General features: G+C 38.8%; 1 protein-coding gene and 1 long non-coding RNA gene across 23 annotated transcripts in view; one reads left to right on the top strand and one right to left on the bottom strand.

The window, feature by feature from the left end:
• The first annotated feature begins 303 nt into the window (after positions 1–303).
• LOC143887924 (ABC transporter B family member 14-like) lies at positions 304–8,334 on the top strand. Its single transcript, XM_077392171.1, has 6 exons — positions 304–616; positions 705–1,018; positions 1,538–1,761; positions 4,236–4,579; positions 5,551–5,981; positions 6,741–8,334. The coding sequence occupies exons 1-6, from the start codon at positions 408–410 to the stop codon at positions 8,201–8,203; spliced, it is 2,985 nt and encodes a 994-aa protein (XP_077248286.1). The 5' UTR covers positions 304–407; the 3' UTR covers positions 8,204–8,334.
• Positions 6,594–19,185, bottom strand: part of LOC143887925 (uncharacterized) — a 35,610-nt gene continuing 23,018 nt past the window's right edge. For 18 of the 22 annotated variants that reach the window (XR_013254417.1, XR_013254426.1, XR_013254427.1 and 15 more), the window contains 2 exons: positions 7,836–8,720; positions 6,594–7,749 (listed from right to left, as the gene is read on the bottom strand). This is a non-coding gene — a long non-coding RNA (uncharacterized LOC143887925). Of the gene's footprint in view, positions 7,770–7,835; positions 8,721–19,185 lie in introns of all 22 variants that reach the window. The other 4 variants (XR_013254422.1, XR_013254428.1, XR_013254418.1 and 1 more) reach the window with 4 other exon arrangements.

The raw sequence follows: 19,185 nt of genomic DNA on the forward strand, positions 1-19,185 counted from the left end.
AGAACAGGTAATCATTTGGAAAAATCAATTCATTTTTTTCATTTTGGCCTAAGAAAAGTGAAGAATATGTCCATCCTATGAAAATAACAAAGATCAAGGATACAATGGTCAATTCACATGACTTCTTTGATGTTTGTTTTCTAATTATGCAACCAGAGTGGGCTTAAGCAATCAAGCAATAATGTCAGTGCAGATAAATCATCAATTAACAGTTAAATCAATGATTTAGAGCAGGGAAGAAAGGATTAGGCAGTAAGCCAGTCACCCCTAAGTCAATGTTAGAACATCTTTTCCTAATAACTTGCAAACAGATTTCATATGATGAACAGAACAGATAATCTGTTTTTATATTGCAGACAATATCTCAGATCAGAACTGTCTTCTCATTTGTTGGCGAGAGTTCTGCAATGAAGTCATTCTCTAATTGCATGGAGAAACAATTCAATTTGAGCAAAGAGGAGGCACTAATAAAGGGTGTAGGATTGGGTATGTTTCAACTTATAACATTCACTTCATGGGCTTTGATGGTTTGGATTGGAGCAGTTGTAGTAACGGCTAATAAAGCTAAAGGGGGCGACACAATTGCTGCAGTAATGAGCATTCTCTTTGGAGCAATGTAAGCATTTTGCAAAAAACATACCTTGTTCTCATCGGAAGCTTCCTGTTTGAAAAAGACTAAAAATATCCATTGCTCCAAATTGCAGATCACTCACTTATGCCGCCCCAGATCTGCAAATGTTCAATCAGGCAAAGGCTGCGGCAAGTGAAGTTTTTCAAGTGATTGAAAGAAAGCCAAGTATAACATATGAAACAAAAGGGAAACAATTGAAAACAATTTATGGAGACATTGACATACGTGGAGTGCATTTCTCTTACCCATCCCGTGCTGACAAGGAGGTTCTTCAAGGTTTTTCTTTATCGATCCCAGCGGGCAAGGTGGTGGCTTTAGTGGGTAGCAGTGGGTGTGGAAAAAGCACCATTATTTCACTAGTGGAGAGGTTCTATGATCCATCCAAAGGTTTGCTGCCCGTTCCCTGCCTGTCAAGGGATGGGTTTTAAATGTTCACATAAAAATGCATGCATTATTCCTGCTTGCAGTGTCCATCTACATTCATGCATCAACAAACACACTACAAATACATCAGCAATGTATGCCAGTTTTTTGCCATGTAGCATCTAATTATGTATGTATTCTTGAATAAATTTATGTGTATATGGACAAATGTGAGTATGCACATTTGTCACATGTGCATATGTACCTTACCTGAGAATGTTTGTATATGAACAGACCCCTATTGTTTCAGAGACCTTGCCTAACATTCTAACAATTTAAGCAGGAATCATAACATACACATGTCACATTGTAAACACTTTAAATTTATGTGTCACATTGTAAACACTTTAAATTTATGTGTCACATTGTAAACACTTTAAATTTATATGCATGTATTTTTAGGACAGTATGATATGTAATGCTAAGCATTGGTGAGAATGCATATGATCTACACATGAACTAATAAAGCCAGTAACCCTGCAGGTGAGATTCTCATCGATGACCACAACATCAAGGATCTCAATTTGAAATTCCTCAGGAGAAACATAGGAGCAGTTTCTCAAGAGCCATCCCTCTTCATAGGCACCATCAAAGACAATCTCAAGGTCGGAAACATGGATGCAAGTGACAAACTGATCGAAAATGCAGCAATGACGGCTAATGCACACCGCTTCATATCCCAACTCCCAAATGGATACTCTACACAGGTCAGCAACAAAGACAATACTAAAAAGTAATGCAAAAGTCTGTTCAATAATGATAATAAAAAAGTTCATACCTTATATTCCTTCCCATTAAAAAATCACGTGCTGAAGATTTGGCAAACATGTTTTTTTGAACTGTAGCATATTTCATTAAAAAGGATTGACCGAGGTGGTCGATACAATCGAAAGAAAGGTACAAAAAGAGAACAAAAACAAAGCAAACACCGACAATGAACAAGAAAATAACAGAAAGGGGAACCGAGTGACCCAAACAATCAAGGAGGGAGAAAATAAGACAACTCAAGCCCCGCCAAGACTACACCATCCCTCGCTAGCTTGTCCGCCACACTATTGGCCGATCTCCAACTGTGCACAAACGTAGTCAATGCACCATCAAATATATCTTGGATTTCGTCAAAAAGCGAGCAAATCTCCACAGAGCGACTGAAGATCCCTAAGCCATCTAATGACATTAAGGGAGTCCCCTTTCACAATCACCCTATCCAAGCAATCTTTATCCAAGAATTTTATGCCTTGGTGGACAGCCCGAACCTCCGCCTCGCTAGCATCTAATACTCCAATTGGCCAAGCAACAGCCCATATTACCTCTCCACTCGAATTTCTAAGGACTCCACCAATACCCGCGGGCCCCGGATTCCCAATGCTTGATCCATCAAAGTTCATTTTTAGAAAACCATGCTTGAATCCGATTACGGAAAGCTGCCCAACCGAAAACACTGACCGAAGGGGGCACTTGGATTGAAGAATTAAAGAAATGAACTTCCCCCTCCCGGGAAAATGGCTTTGGAGATTTGGGGAATAAGAGCCACATCTTTGGGCCGAAGTCATTAAAAGCAAATATGGAGTGGTTCAAGGCCATCAGGAATCCTCCAATTGTTTCAAAAAACCTAGGGTCACTGTCTGGCTCGATATTTTGAGTTTGAGTTACAGATTTAACGAAGGTGTTCGATTCCGAATATATAGCGGTAATCATATCAGATTTTGGGAAGACTTATGGTGCTCTCAATCCCATCTAAAAGTCCTTTTCCTCGAGTTATTTGTTGTAGCCATGCAAAAGGATGCCGTGGTTAAGGATTGCTTCCAAAGAAGTGGAAATAGAATAGTATGGAGGCCGGCTTTCAGAAGAAATTTCTTTGTGAGAGAATTGGAAGCGGTGATGCGTTTATTTGAATGGCTAGAAGGGTGCTATGTTAAGCAGTCTGTCTCGGATAAAAGCGTTCGGATCTGGGACCCAAATCATTCTACAACAAGCTTGTGCCTTGTCCTGTGCCTCTGAACGAAGCCAAAATTTGGCAAACATGTTACAAAATCTGATGATAAAAACATGGGTTTTCTTTAGGAAGAGAAAAAAAAATGTTTACACCCCCTTCTTGTTATAGATGCCAAGTTATATCTATTGAACAAGGGGGTGGTAAATATCCTCTCCCAGCAAAATAAGGTGGCGTCTAACTAATTTTCTATGTTAACATGGTGCTGTACGTTTTGGTGATGACAGCGGGTGCAGAAATCACCATCTAGTAAAGATTTACATAACGCAGTATTGTGTTGACCAACCTTGAATTGGTTATGAACATATGATTCATATAATTTACTCAGTAACAGAACTATATTTGTACCAGTAAACTGGGAGGTTTATTTGTTTTGGAATAACCACTGTTGGAGAGTAATTGTAGTCAACAAATTGGTATTTTATACAAATAAGCAGTTTTAAATTGAACATTACCCATAAAAGGAACTACATGACTCGGTAAAAAAAAAATCTCCAATGAACCTTCGCGTGGATAAATGCAGATCAAATGGGAAAGCCACATGATATCATGCCGCATGTCTAATGAGTTCCTAATATCCCTATTATGAACATATTATCTCTCCACTCATGCCACCTTGAAAGCCCTTGACCTAAATACTGAAATCATATGAATTAATCTTTTTATATGAATACCACATTTCTGCCATAAGGGCCCGTTTGGATACCTCATGCATTTGTATTTTGATTTGGATTTGAGTTTTGGATACAAAATACATACATCATCTTCATGAACATGTTTTAAGAGAGAGAGAAAGAGAGGGAGGGAGGGAGGAAGGGAGGAAGGGATGTCTCGCTGCTGCCGAAGCAACGTCGAGGAGCAGCGACGGTGAAGGAAGTTGCCACAAATATTGATTTCCAAATAATATCTCGCAGAACAGATTTGAAAATCAGAATTTTTTGAACTGTTGTAGCTGATTTGGAAATTTTTTGGATCTGATCCAGCTCAAAATGTCAACTAAATCCAAATCTAAATCTTATGGGTATCCAAACGTGGCCTAAGTGTTTTCTTTCAATCGATTACTTCCGATATAATTCTCATTAATTGAATACCATCAGATTTGATACTATTCCATCTCAGTAGTATTTCCTTTTGCCACAGGACAGCCTTTTTTTTCTTGTGTAATGGAAGTGAAATAAAATGTGTCAGGTTGGAGAAAGGGGAGTCCAACTGTCAGGAGGTCAGAAACAGAGAATAGCGATAGCAAGAGCAATTCTGAAAGACCCTCCAATCCTTCTGCTCGATGAGGCCACAAGTGCACTTGATTCAGAGTCCGAAAAGCTGGTTCAAGATGCTTTAGAGAGAGCTATGCAAGGGAGGACTGTAATCTTGATTGCACACAGAATGTCGACCATCATTAATGCAGATATGATTGCCGTGGTTGAGAGTGGAAAGGTGGCAGAGACAGGAACCCACAGAGAATTGCTAGATACCAGCAAATTCTACAGCAATTTATGCAACATGCAAAACCTCAGGACGGGAACTGAATCAAGGTTGGTCCATCTTTTACCTACCCTTAGTTTACAAAGCACTAAAAAGGAAATCCTTGATATGTTGTTGGAGTACGCAGCGGCCACAATATCGATTAGGAGAACAAAAAGTAAAGGAGAAATAAAGTCACCGACAAGAACACAGAGATTTACGTGGTTTGGCAGTGTGCCTACGTCCACAGGGCACCAACGGATATTTCGTCTTCACTAATCAGAGAGAAATTACTGAGTACACACTCACCCTCTGAGACAATGAACAACCCACAGACAACCCTTTACAAGAGAAGAACCCACCCCTAATAATTGAAAATGTTCCCTCTCTCACCCAAAAGGATCTCTCACTTTTACAAGGCCTCAAGCCTATTTATAGAATTTGTAGTTGTGGGTTTTCAATCCAAGATAAACTATGATTCATAATCCATTCACGGTTTTAAGAAACCTTTCTCAATATAAGGCAGTGAGGAGTCAGTTTCCTCATAGGAAACAACGTCCCCCTTTTAAGCGCCGGACACAACATACGTGGCAAATTAAAAAAAAAAAACGCCATAGGTTTTGTGAAAATATTGCAGTGTCTTGACTTTGAATGAGATTACATGCGTGCATGTGGGGTTGCATGCATATATCGTATGTGTACTAGATTAGGGTTAAAACCTTTTGTTTTAGGACATTGATTATAGCTGATTCACTACCAGTTGAATTATGAATTATGATCAACTCAGATTAGAAGAAGAAGCATAAGTCTAGTGATGAAGTAATTTTTATGTGGACACATAACTATGAGTTACATTATATAAATAAAGTGATGGCCCCCTCATGCCAATCTTGGTGCACCTTGGAATGTTTGATGAAGCATGCATTCACATATTTCTAGATAAAGAGAAGTTTAAATTTTGAAAAAAAGTGTGCTTACCTTGTATTTATCTTCTTTAAAATGTTTTTTTTATGGGTATCTTCTTTAAAATGTTGAATGGCAGGGAGGATGATACTAGTAAAGAGATCCTGGGTACCAGCCACAAGATTTCTTACCAAGATTCTGAGCAACTGGAGGAGAAAAAAAGCCAGTTAAGTGATGATCCTCCCAAGCAAGACAAACATAAAATGAGAAGAAAGAAAGTCCCATTTTTCAGAATCTGGTTTGGGTTGAATAAATTCGAAATTGGAAAGTCGGTCTTGGGTTCTTTTGCAGCTGCTCTTTCTGGTATATCTAAGCCTGTTTTTGGGTTTTACATCATGACAATTGGAGTAGCATATTACAAACCAGAAGCAAGGATGCGAGTAGGGCAGTATTCAATGAGATTTTGTATCATAGGAATGCTTTCATTAGTCACTCACATTCTGCAACATTATTTCTATGGTGTGGTTGGAGAAAAGGCCATGACAAACCTTCGGCAGGCTTTGTATTCAGGTACCATGAACTCTTCTGTCTTCTGTGTATTTTGTAGTAATCTTGAACACAAGCATTTTGGCACTTTTAAGTGGGAGTTGCCATTTCAGGTCATTGTGCTAAAAATAAGTAACAAATGCATGTACAGTGAATTTTCAAGGTTTTATCTACACTCATAACCATTTAACTTAAGGTTCTTTAATGAACAATTTTCTAGCATTGCTAAAGGGGGCATGAGCTTAGCATTAACATCTTAGAAAACAATGATTTTCTAGTCATGAACATGTCAATTCATTTGGCTTCAGAAAAATATAACAAGGATTTACCCCTTGAAAATCTGCTAGAACTCATCTAAAAGGATATTTTGGATTGTGATCATATGAGGCCAGCTGCACGAAGGTGGCAACTTACAATGACTGGTTCACCCCAGTAATTACCAATATTTCAAGTTACTTATACGGATCCTGTTGAAAATCACAGGGTATACTATAATTAGTCTTTTCATATAGATGAGCATTGCACTCCAATCAACTTCACGTGAAAGTCTTCATCAATTCAGACAGTGAACCTTCTAAAGTAGGATGTGTTATATTTAAACTGAGGTATCTGTTGCAATTTGCAAACAAAACACACTTCAAAATCAGCATTCTTTTTTGCTCTAGAAATTAAATAGATTACACTCTTACAATATCTTAAGGATAGTATTTGTCAGAGGGCAAAATTTATGCAACTTGTCGAAACATAAATGAATTAACTTTTTTACATGTCAACATCTTGCAGCGGTGCTTCGTAACGAGATAGGCTGGTTTGAGAAACCAGAAAACAATGTGAGCTTCCTTACTTCACAAATCATCAGTGACACCTCCCTCATCAAAACCATAATCTCTGACCGTATGTCTGTCATTGTTCAATGCATCTCTTCCATTCTAATTGCGACCACTGTGAGCATGATTGTTAACTGGCGAATGGGCCTAGTAGCTTGGGCTGTCATGCCTTGTCACTTTATTGGTGGCCTCATTCAAGCCAAGTCAGCCAAAGGATTCTCTGGTGATTTTTCTGCCGCTCATCAAGAAATTGTCTCTCTTGCCTCCGAATCCGCAACCAACATCAGAACTGTGGCCTCTTTCACCCACGAAGAACAAATATTCGAGAAAGCCAAGCTCTCTCTGAAAGAGCCAATGAAGAAGAGCAGGATTGAAAGTATCAAGTACGGGATTATTCAAGGGTTATCTCTTTGTTTATGGAACATTGCCCATGCCGTTGCCTTACAGTACACCACCATTTTGGTAGATAAGAATCAAGCCACCTTTGAGAACGGAATAAGGTCATACCAGATTTTCTCACTCACAGTCCCTTCAATCACAGAACTATGGACACTAATCCCCACAGTAGTCTCTGCCATCAGCGTACTAACGCCTGCATTCCATACCCTTGATCGGAAAACTGAAATTGAACCCGATATGCCGGAAAATTCAAACCAGGAAAGGATCAAAGGCACAGTTGAATTTGAAAATGTCACTTTCAATTATCCGTTGAGGCCAGAAATGACTATACTAAACAATTTCAGTCTATCGATTGAAGCTGGATTGAAGGTGGCACTGGTCGGACCCAGTGGAGCAGGTAAATCCTCCGTTTTGGCTCTTCTGTTAAGGTTCTATGATCCTTGCAAAGGAAGAATTATGATAGATGGAAAGGACATAAGAGAACTTAATCTGAGACGGTTGAGAAGTCAAATAGGGCTGGTTCAGCAAGAACCTCTTCTCTTTAGTTCCTCAATTAGAGACAATATCTGCTACGGAAACGAGACAGCTACAGAGACTGAAATTGTGGAGGTAGCAATTGAAGCAAATATTCATGAGTTTATAAGCAATTTACCTGATGGATACGATACAGTTGTGGGGGAGAAGGGTTGCCAACTTTCTGGGGGACAAAAGCAGAGAATAGCTATTGCAAGAACACTGCTGAAGAGACCTGCAATTTTGCTACTAGATGAAGCTACAAGTGCACTTGATGCAGTGTCTGAAAGAGCAGTATTGAGTGCTTTAGGAGCGTTGGAGAAGTCTGTTCGGTTGCTTTCAAGAAGCACACAGATAACAGTTGCACATAGGCTTTCCACCGTAGTTAATTCAGATATCATTGTCGTGATGGATAAAGGTGAGGTTGTCGAAATGGGTCACCATTCAATCTTGATCGAAGCAACTGATGGGATTTACTCAAGATTGTACCAACTTCAAAAAAGCTAAATGATATATTATTGTGATACAGTTCTTCCGTTATGTAAAACTTGATTGGAAGTTAGACCTTGGAACTGATAGATTATATATAAATGTCAATAGACAGGTATTAAATATTAAGATAGGGGATTTTGTAACTTCCCTAAGATGAATAAAAGAGCAGATCGTGATTGCTATGAGATAATGATAGTCATTTCCAATCCTGGCATGGAAAAGAATATATAATGAAAAGCCATTAATACCTTAGACATGTGCCTAGGTTCATTGATTTACATATGCTTTTAAGAAAATGATATCTATGGTCTTAAGTTGCTCCATCTCCTCCCCATGGGCAATCCCAGGATCAACGTAACTGAAACCAAAGATAACATAAAAATAATGATGAATTAAACTGACACTGAAGTTAAAAAAATATGAGACCCAGTTTAACCTGCTACTGAGGCTTCTTCAGTGTGTGCACCCCTCTTTCCATTAGCTTCTACCGTCCAGCATTCTCCTTAAGAGATCTTTCCAAAGCTGTTGTTCTCTGAAAGTTGAGATAAAAGAGACATTGAATGCAAGAAATCTAGTAGAATTACATGAAAGAATAAAACATGGGCTCCAATTAGAGAATTACTCTCTTACTACTTAAATTCAATTCTATCCTGGTAACATCCCAGATACATTTTCAGCTAGTAGACATTAAGTCATCGGTCTCATGTCTTGGAACAACAATAAGAAACCTTTAGTGCTGCAGTCTAGTGTTAAGACTGAAGGTAAAGCCATGTCACCCTCCTATGATGACGTTGATTTGATTTCTTTTTTCTTGAGGAAAAACATTGATTTGATTTGATTTAAGCTTCCGTTGTGAATATTATATTTTTTTTGAAATGGCCCGTTGTGAATATCATTTAGTTATCTATCCCTACTCCACTACTGACAGTCTGAGACCCTGTTTGTTTTGGATTTCGAGAAGCGATTGTGAGCCCAAACTGATTATCGGACTCAAATTTACGTTTAATTTTGACTTCTAAAAGGAATGGAAAAAGCAATTAAAATAAAATATTGCATTCAAAAAATTTATTCCAAGAGGGGCAGAATCAGAATAACAAATTGTATGACAGGAAAAACATTCTGGCATCCCCCACCCTACTCTTAATTCTGCCCCAGTGTCAATTCTACCCCGGATTTGAGTCAGTTTTATGAACCAAACGCCGGAATGAGATTGAATCATAATAGGATGTTGATTCCAGTGCCTGATTGCCTGATTCTGGCAATCCAAGCGCACACTTTTGGAATTGTACAGGGCTTTAACAACTTACTAGAAACTATAGTTAAAAGAGAGGAGTGACATTATTTAATTCAGAGAATGACAATTTCATTTCTCAGTAACAGACATCATCTCACCTTCACTACATAGTTCAAAAACTCATAAGTTTGACTCAAATGTGAGCTGATTTGGGTCAACTCAACCTATTCATTTAAGACAGAATACAAACTCGAGGGGATATTTTCTATTGGAACACCTGACTCCTATGATTTTATATTTATTGCCATATTAGAACACTGCACATGAACATATTAACGGACTCAACTCGATTTACCCGAGTTTTGAATCAAGTCATTTCCTATCGAGTTGAGTCAAATTTACCTGAGTTCTGAGTCAACCAGTTGAGTTTTGGTATTATAAACAAACAACAATCGGAACCTCACTTTCAGGGGTGTATCCCCACATCCCCTTCAATAATTATTCATGCACTATCTATGATTTGCCCTAAAAAATGTTCATTTCCTCACGTCTGTTTACAGCCTAAAATCCACACACCAGACAAAACCACTAAGATGATACCAAGAAGAGAAATCCACCCTCATTTTTCTATGTAAGTATATCCTCAGTATATTCTCTCTCTACCTAGTTTTCGTAAACTTAACTACCTAGTTTTTGTAAACTTAATCTATAAATGCACAAACCTTCTTCTATGTGGTCATGCATGGGACAGTTTCTCCTTTCACAAAGAGCATGCAAACAGGAGAAAAGAAAGAAGAAATAATGGAAAATCAAAAGCAAGATATGGACTTGGAAAAAGAGGAAGAGCAAAAGCCACCCATCACAAAACCCTTTCCATTCTATAAGCTTTTTAGCCAAGCAGATATGTTGGATTGGGTGGTAATGGTGTTGGGAACTTTGGGTGCAATAGTTCATGGGATGGCTCAACCCATTGCGTATCTCTTGCTAGGAAAAGCCCTTGATGCATTTGGAAGAAACATGGATGACAGCCGTGAAATGGTTAAAGCCCTTTACAAGGCAATATACAATTGGAAGGGAAATAAGGCCATGTTTGGATACCTCATGTTTTTGTATTTGGATTTGGATTTGAGCTTTGGATACAAAATACATCAATCGTCCTCATGCTCATGTTGCACGAGAGAGGGAGGGAAGGAGTGAGGGATGTCTTGTTGTTGCTGCAGCAAGGTCGAGGAGCAGTGAGGGTGAAGGTAATTGCCACAAATATAGATTTCCAAATAATGTCTTGCAAAAAAGATTTGAAAATCAGATTTTTTTTTTTTCACTATTGTAGCTGATTTAGAAATCTAAGTATCCGATCCAGTTCCAAATCTCAACTGCAAATGTGAGAAATCCAAATCTAAATCTTGTGGGTATCCCAACGTGGCCTAATAGAGTTTGCAAAGGTGAAATTTAGGTGGGAGATCAGTTTTGAGGTGTTTTGATGGTGCTGTTTGTGTGTTGTTTTAGGGTATTTCCTTTGTCTGGTACATGGCCATTGCTACATTCCCTGCTGGAATACTAGGTATGTTCTCATCAATGCAGGGCTCTTGCTCCTACATTTGAACTGATTTCTCTTTACTATTTACCAACTGTGCTTGTGAGTTTTGATAAAAAAAATTCTAGAGTTTATGGGTTCTTTGCTAAAAACTATTTCCATATAATTTATAACAGATAATATCTCCAATCCTTTTATATGTCTTTTCCCAAAACTAAAATCAATTGGAGGAAAAGACAAACAAATGTCGGTTGAAATATCACTTGATCTTATATGCAAATGGCTTTGAAGTTAAATATGATTATTTGCAAATAATGGTTGTATAGTTTTAGAAATTATATAATTAAGAGCTTCCAATGAGGCTTTAAGGTCCCATTTGCAAATTAGGTTAGATTAAAATATCTTATTTGAAAGAAAGAAGTAATATTGATGGCATACAAGGAGGTCCTTAGAGTACTACATTAGTGTTCCTTCTTCTTTTTTTCCCCTCTGAATGTGTTTTTAAAAAGAAGTACTGAATTGCAGAAATTGGTTGCTGGATGTATGCTAGCGAAAGACAACTGGCACGCTTAAGATTGGCATTCCTCAGGTCAGTTCTCAATCAGGAGATTGGGGCTTTCGATACTGATTTGAGTACTGGGAAAATAGTAGTAGGGATAACAAACCACATGAACCTGATACAAGATGCTATTGGCGAGAAGGTATGTAATACTTCTCTCTCAGAAGTAAAACATTTACATGAATTTTAAATCCATTTTTCCACTTAAAAATGAGTGTATAGCTCTGTTTCTTTTGACGTAAAATGGGGGTAAGAAAATTTTCATTTTACATCAAACTAAACTGAGCCATAGGTCCTTTTGGATTGCTACAAAAACATTTCTACCAGAATTTTCTTGTGAATTTTTTTTTCTTTCCATAATTTAGAGGGAAATGCTATGATTATAGTTAATTTATTGGGATATCATTAGATATTGAAGGCATCCCTATATAAAAATTGAATAGGTATTTTTTTTTAAAAATTGACATATATTTATTGATACCATGAAAGGTACAAAAGGGACAAGAAGTCCCCAGTATCCTTACATAGCATCAGAGAGGCAATTCAGGGCATACCCTTAATCACCAAGAGAGAATCCTAGCCTATTTCCTACACATTCATTGATCATTTCTTCAGATGAACCACCATATATTTCCAAAAACACCCAGATATCTGTCCAGTGTTGCCACCTCCAGGTCTTCCCAGCATTCACATTCTGTTTCCAACAAAATTAAAATTCCCCAAGAGTTATCATCCGTATAAACTGTTACTCAAAAGACTCATTCTACTTGCCACCTTCACATCTATTCCATCCAATCATACGCTAATTCCAGCTCCCAAACCACATATCAATATTTTTAAATATATCCAAGTTAACTTTAGCTCGAGGCTTCTATGCACAGTCGCTCAATTCCACCGAAAGGATGCCAATATCTAGTTCCAGTTCCATATCATGAGAGAAAAATTCCGAGGCAAACTGCGGATTGCTATGAGTTCTAATATCTTTCGTATACAGAAGGTTCGCTTCGCCTCCCATTCTAGCCTTCTCAAGGTGTTAGCATACTCCAAACAACCTCGGAAGAAAGGAAGTTTGTAAACCGGTATACATATCTCCTTTATATTATAAGTACCTGTTAAAGGGAATAATTCTTCAGCAATGGGTCTATAATCCTCCTGAAGATGCTTCCATTGTCGTTTCATTATTCTTTTGACATGTTCCAGGACGGTGGTAGCTTCCACCGAGGCCTTTGCAGCATTGTATTCCAGGTTCCGAACCCATCGGTGGTGTTGAAACCACTCCGAGTAATCGGGGATCTCTCTCCGTAACCTCTTATAACTTCGGGGAACAGAAGAAGAGGGAGAAGAAGCAGCCATTGTCCTAATCCACTAGATAGAAGTATATCTTACTTTTTCTGAGTGGTACCAACAGACCTAGTAAACAAGACTTATAAACCATTATATAAATTAATTAAATGAAACCGCCCATTCCTTCGCATCCTTGGGCCCACAACCAAATCTCGAAAAGAGTAGTTATGATGAGGTTGGGTTTCTTCCCTAACAATGCAAGGCAGAAACGACAAAAAGTCGCCGCCACCACCGAGACAAATCTCGAAAAGAGTAGTTATTACGAGAGTAGGTTTCTTTCCTAGCAAGGCAAGTCTTAATCGACAAAAAGCCATCACCACCAACAAGATCCATCACCACACTACGGTATGTCAACCACAAGTATCCCTTTTCCTTTCCTCACACTACGAGAGAAGAAGGGCACAAGGCAGAAACGACAAAAAGCCGCCGCCGCCACCAAGACAAATCTCGAAAAGAGTAGTTATTACGAGAGTAGGTTTCTTTCCTAGCAAAGCAAGTCTTAATCGACAAAAAGCCATCACCACCAACATGAGCCGTCACCACACTACGGTACGTCAACCACAAGTATCCCTTTTCCTTTCCTCACACTACGAGAGAAGAAGGCCACAAGCCACCGTATGTACTCAATACTTCCACACCCCACCCACAGAGATCCAAAATTTTAAGAAGTAAGAGGCCTATCTTCCAAAGTAGTAGACTCCTCATCCACAAGAGAAGAGGGTATTACGGTGCAGGGCGGGCTCACCGAGACTTTCACCCGTCGATATTGGTGCTTCGACTCTTTCTGAAATTGGACCCAAGGAAGGCCCGAATACTTTTTCCTTTGTCCTATGCAGGGACCCCTTTCGATATTCTGTATTCACCATTTTGATCTGGGGATTCTGTGCTCAACCCCCTTTGCAACTTTCTGGGAAAGATATGATAGACACCTTTCTGACAATACCTAGATATTTCCTTGCTCCTGCAAAGCATCCTTTCCTTGACCAGGACCGAAAAGGGCTGAAAAGTCTTGGGGGGCTCTTCACCAGAGGTCTCTTTAGCTTTAACCCTTTCCCCGTACCAGGGCTGACTAAGGTGTAATCCGGACTACAGGCAGGAGACGTTTCTGACACAGAGGGAGGTTTGAAATTTGAAATCAAAGGGGAGGGCCCCGAGGGTCCAACGGCTCTCCGGCCAAGATTTTCTGGTGAATTTTCCGGGGTTTGAGAACCACGGTTCAAGGGGCCAAAACCTGATACGGGTGGAATTTTGTTTGAACCCCTACTGCCCAAAGAATCAATTCCAATTGTGTAGGGTTGACCGGAAATCTGGATTTGAATAGATGGTGGTAGGAATTTCCACCATGGAGCAAGAATCTTAATAGAGACAAAGGTCATACACTGGTTGTGGCTCCCTTCCATTTTTACTTCTAGAACTCACCCAAAAAGACTACCTAGAGCTTGAACTGTTGATAAGGCCCATACATGAAGAGGAATGCCATAAAATTTGATCCAAAATTCCTCTAGCCCCGGAGAGAATTCTTTGGTCAAGGGGAGGAGGGAATGGAGTCGGTCTTCCCACACATCGTTACCTTTGTCCAGGACAGCTGTAACTTCTTGTTCCGACTCGAAGATAAATAAAACTTCATCTTCAGATAGAAGGCATGGGCATGATAGAAGGGGGAGATTCCAAACTCTCTTGGCCCACCTTCACATATCATAAAGATTATCATTGGCTGTAACGACCCGATTTCCGTCGAGCCGCTACAAGCAAAAGAAAAACCCGCTGAAAAATACCATAATTTTTTTTTTTTTTTATAAACTAAATTATTACATTTTTAAACTTGCCACAACCGCAAATCTTATTCAAATTTGAAACCCAAGTAAAAGTCGTAGTCTGAAATTAAACATAAGTCTTGCAAAATAAAATAAAATTTAAAGACAATGACATAGCACGTCATCGGAACCCAAGAACCAAACTCCACTACGCTCTCCTCTCCCCTTTCTCCTTCTAGGTCTCCTCATCAGCAAAGGCAGCATTCCCAATATTTTCGTTTCCTGTGGTTTAAACAACGTAAGCAAGATTTTCCAGTAACTAAGCTCAAGTACATCAAACAATAATGGTGAGAGGTAATGTAGAAGATCCCATGAAGAATATGCTGTTAAATGAAATATGAAACTATAAAGAAATAATATAAACCATAATGAAATAATTAAAGGAACTCACATCTTTAATGTATAAACTCTATAAATGACAATTCTATAAATGACATGCGACGGCTACACCCCGGGCTCATCTGGCATTTTCCCCTCTTTGTTTTATTCTTTCATTTATTTCCGTCCAGGTACCCTGCCTCACGACTTATCCACTACCCCCGTCTAAAGGTAGTGGCGGTTTTGGACTTTTGATTACGGATGACAGACATCATGTCAAGCCGCCTTAGGGATTATTTTCCCTTCGGTAAGATTATCAACACAAGGCTGCGCACTCTGATCGTGTTGACTTTTGACCATTTTGGTCCAAGGACGACACAACGGCCTCCCTTATATCCCCAACTATATGCCCATGACAAAGCAGAATAAAGCATAAAGTAATCCATTTTTTTGACTTTTGATAAACATCATGCAAAGCTAACTAGAATCAATCCAACATTAACAAGCCCATATTGAGAGATATACAAGAATAGTATACTGTCACTTGCCTTACACTTTTGCCGGATGAGAGAACCCACGAAGTCCTAAATAAGGATAAAGGATCACTCAACCTGAAAGTGAGACCAACACCCGATCACACTTGATTCACACCATATTACTATATCTAGCTTATAGAGGTTTTGGGGTGTTAAATATTCTTTCATTTTGGGGTTTTAAGTCATTGCTGAAATTTCAGATTCAATGAGTTAAATTTCATATTTAATGAGTTCATAAAAGTGCTGAAATTTTCGTTTTAAAAGGGTTCATAAGTGCTGAATTTTTTTTTTGTTTTAAAAGGGTTCATAAAGGTGCTGAAATTTCAGTTTAAGTTGCTGAAATTTCAGTTTTAAAATGGTTTATAAGTTGCTGAAATTTCAGTTTTAAAATGGTTTATAAGTTGCTGAAATTTCAGTTTTAAAATGGTTTATAAGTTGCTGAAATTTCAGTTTAAAAGGTAAGTTTAAGTTGCTGAAATTTCAATTTTAAAAGGGTTTATAAGTTGCTGAAATTTCAGTTTTAAAATGGTTTATAAGTTGCTGAAATTTCAGTTTAAAATGCTGAAATTTCAGTTTAAAAGGTAATATCTTCGTTTTAAAAGGATTCATGAAGTTGCTGAAATTTCAGTTTTAAAAGAGTTTATAAGTTGCTGAAATTTCAGTTTTAAAAAGGTTTATAAGTTGCTGAAATTTCAGTTTTAAAAGATAATATCTTAACGTTTTAAATCTTGATCAAAGGTAATATCCTAACGTTTTAAATCTTGATCAAAGGGTACAACACTATGATCCATTTTTTTAGGTTAAGCAATATAGGGTACTTACTTGGAGTGGATTGAAGTTGGAATGGTTGGATCACCCACCTTCTTCACTTCTCCTCCTCTCCTTCTTCTTCTATTTCTCACTTTTTCTTTGCAAGGGAGAAATGAGCACACATTCTATTTGAAAGGAAAAAGAATGGCCAACTCAATTGGTTTCTTTCTTCCTCTTCTTTTTTTTTTTATATTTTTATTTTGATGGTTAGATTCCTCCTCTTAGGTGTCATTTTTATATAATAGGTAGTTGTTGAGTTTTTGTTTAATAGGTAGTTGTTGGTTGTTGAGTTTTGTTTAATATGTAGTTGTTGGTTGTTGAGTTTTGTTTAATATGTAGTTGTTGGTTGTTGAGTTTTGTTTAATATGTAGTTGTTGGTTGTTGAGTTTTGTTTAATAGTTAGTTGTTGGTTGTTGAGTTTTGTTTAATATGTAGTTGTTGGTTGTTGAGTTTTGTTTAATAGTTAGTTGTTGGTTGTTGAGTTTTGTTTAATATGTAGTTGTTGGTTGTTGAGTTTTGTTTTGTTTTTATATTTGTTGCTAAAACAAGGACCCTTGATTCTTAGATCATTAGATCCAAGATGGATTGATGATCTAGGCCATTGATTTGACAATAAGGATAAAAATTTAGATTTTACAAAAATCATAAGGGAGATTGAAAAAGGTGGTCTTTACATTCTACCCCCCTTGTAAAGGAATTTCGTCCCCGAAATTCAACTCCCACAAGTATAGATTTAAAATCCTAGAGGTAAAACTGGAAAAATCCTTTTATCTACAAGCATAACTTGCAAAAGACAAAGACAAATCAATCTACTCTAAAATTTATTTTATTTTATTACCTTAGAAGAGTTCCGGAAATTTTTTCTGAACTTCCGACTCACGCTCCCAAGTAGCCTCTTCGACGCCGTGGTGACGCCAAAGCACTTTGACTAAGGGAATTGTCTTGTTCCTTAGGACTCTCTCCTTGTGCTCCAAAATGCGCACTGGCCCCTCGGAAAAGGACCAATCTCCCTGCAGCTCTACTTCGTCATCCACAAGAATGTGAGAAGGGTCGGGATGGTATAAGCGAAGCATGGACACATGAAATACATTATGCATCCGATCAAGGTTTGGAGGCAACTCCAGCTCATATGCTCGAGTTCCGACTCGCTTAGAGATACGATAAGGTCCGATGTAACGAGGGCTTAATTTTCCTTTTCTTCCGAATCTCATCACTGCCTTGAAAGGTGAGATCTTTACAAACACTTTATCTCCCACAGCGAACTCGAGCTCTCTACGCCGCTGATCAGCATAGCTTTTCTGCCTACTCTGTGCTACCTTCAATCTGTCTCTGATTAAAGTCACCATCTCTGCAGCCTCTTGTACAATTTTTGGCCCAAGCAAGTGCTTCTCTCCGGCTTCTACCCAACACAACGGGGTTCTGCAAGGACGACCATACAATGCTTCGAAGGGGGCCATCTGAATGCTCTGCTGATAACTATTGTTATAGGTGAACTCAGCCAAGGGCAAGTGCTGCTCCCAGTCTCCTCCAAAATCAAGAATGCAGGCTCTCAATAGATCTTCTATAATCTGATTTACCCTCTCCGTCTGGCCATCAGTTTGAGGGTGATAGGCAGTGCTAAAGTTCAACTTCGAACCCAAGGCCCCATGCAATTTACGCCAAAAGTTGGAGGTAAATCTGGTGTCTCTATCTGATACAATAGATGAAGGCACACCATGCAATCTGATGATTTGCTCAACATAAACCTCTGCCATCTTGTCCAAAGTCCAAGTCTTCTTCATGGGAATGAAGTGTGCGGACTTGGTAAGACGGTCTACTATCACCCAGATGCTATCAAATCCACGCTTAGATCTTGGCAATCCCATGACAAAATCCATGGACAGACTGTCCCACTTCCATTCAGGGATTTCCAAAGGTTCAAGAGTACCCCCAGGTTTCTGGTGCTCGATTTTAACCTTCTGACAAGTCAAGCATTTAGAAACATAATCAGCCACATCTCTTTTCATTCCACTCCACCAGAAGTTCCTCTTCAAGTCTTGATACATCTTAGTGCTACCCGGATGGATGGTGTAGCGAGACTTATGAGCCTCATCTAAGATGCTCTTCCTGAGATCTTCCTTAGCCGGTACACAAATCCGACCTTTAAGATAAAGACAATCATCTGGTCGAATAGATAATTCTGGCCTGGAATCTATAACAGTCCGCAACTGAATAATCTCAGTATCAGCAACTTGAGCTGATCTGATCGACTCTAACAAGTCCGACTGTACTCGTAAGTTGGCTATGAACGAACTTTCACCAATCTCACAAGTCCCCAGTGATAGATCCCTAAATTGTTCCAGAAGTCTCCATTCCTCCATCATCAAGCAAGCCATTGAAGTACGACCCTGCCTGCTAAGGGCATCTGCCACAACATTGGCCTTCCCAGGATGGTAGCTCAAGTTGAAATCATAATCTTTCAGGAACTCGAGCCACCTCCTCTGGCGCATGTTTAATTCCTTCTGATCAAAGAGGTACTTGAGGCTTTTGTGATCTGTGAATATTTCAAATTTTACCCCATACAAATAATGCCGCCAGATTTTGAGCGCAAATACCACCGCTGCTAGCTCCAAATCATGAGTGGGATAGTTTACTTCATGCCTCTTCAATTGACGTGACCCATAGGCGATCACCCTACCTGTCTGCATGAGTACACAACCCAATCCCTTGATGGAAGCATCACTGTACACAACATACTCCCCTCCTTCAGAAGGAAGAATGAGAACTGGCGCAGAAGTTAACTTCTTCTTCAACTCCTGAAAACTTTGCTCACATTCATCATTCCAGACAAACTTTGCATTTTTTCTAG

Source organism: Tasmannia lanceolata, unplaced genomic scaffold, assembly GCF_043159265.1.
Source record: "Tasmannia lanceolata isolate RefF3 unplaced genomic scaffold, GAP_Taslan_0.1 ptg000012l, whole genome shotgun sequence".
Taxonomy (NCBI): Eukaryota; Viridiplantae; Streptophyta; class Magnoliopsida; order Canellales; family Winteraceae; genus Tasmannia; species Tasmannia lanceolata.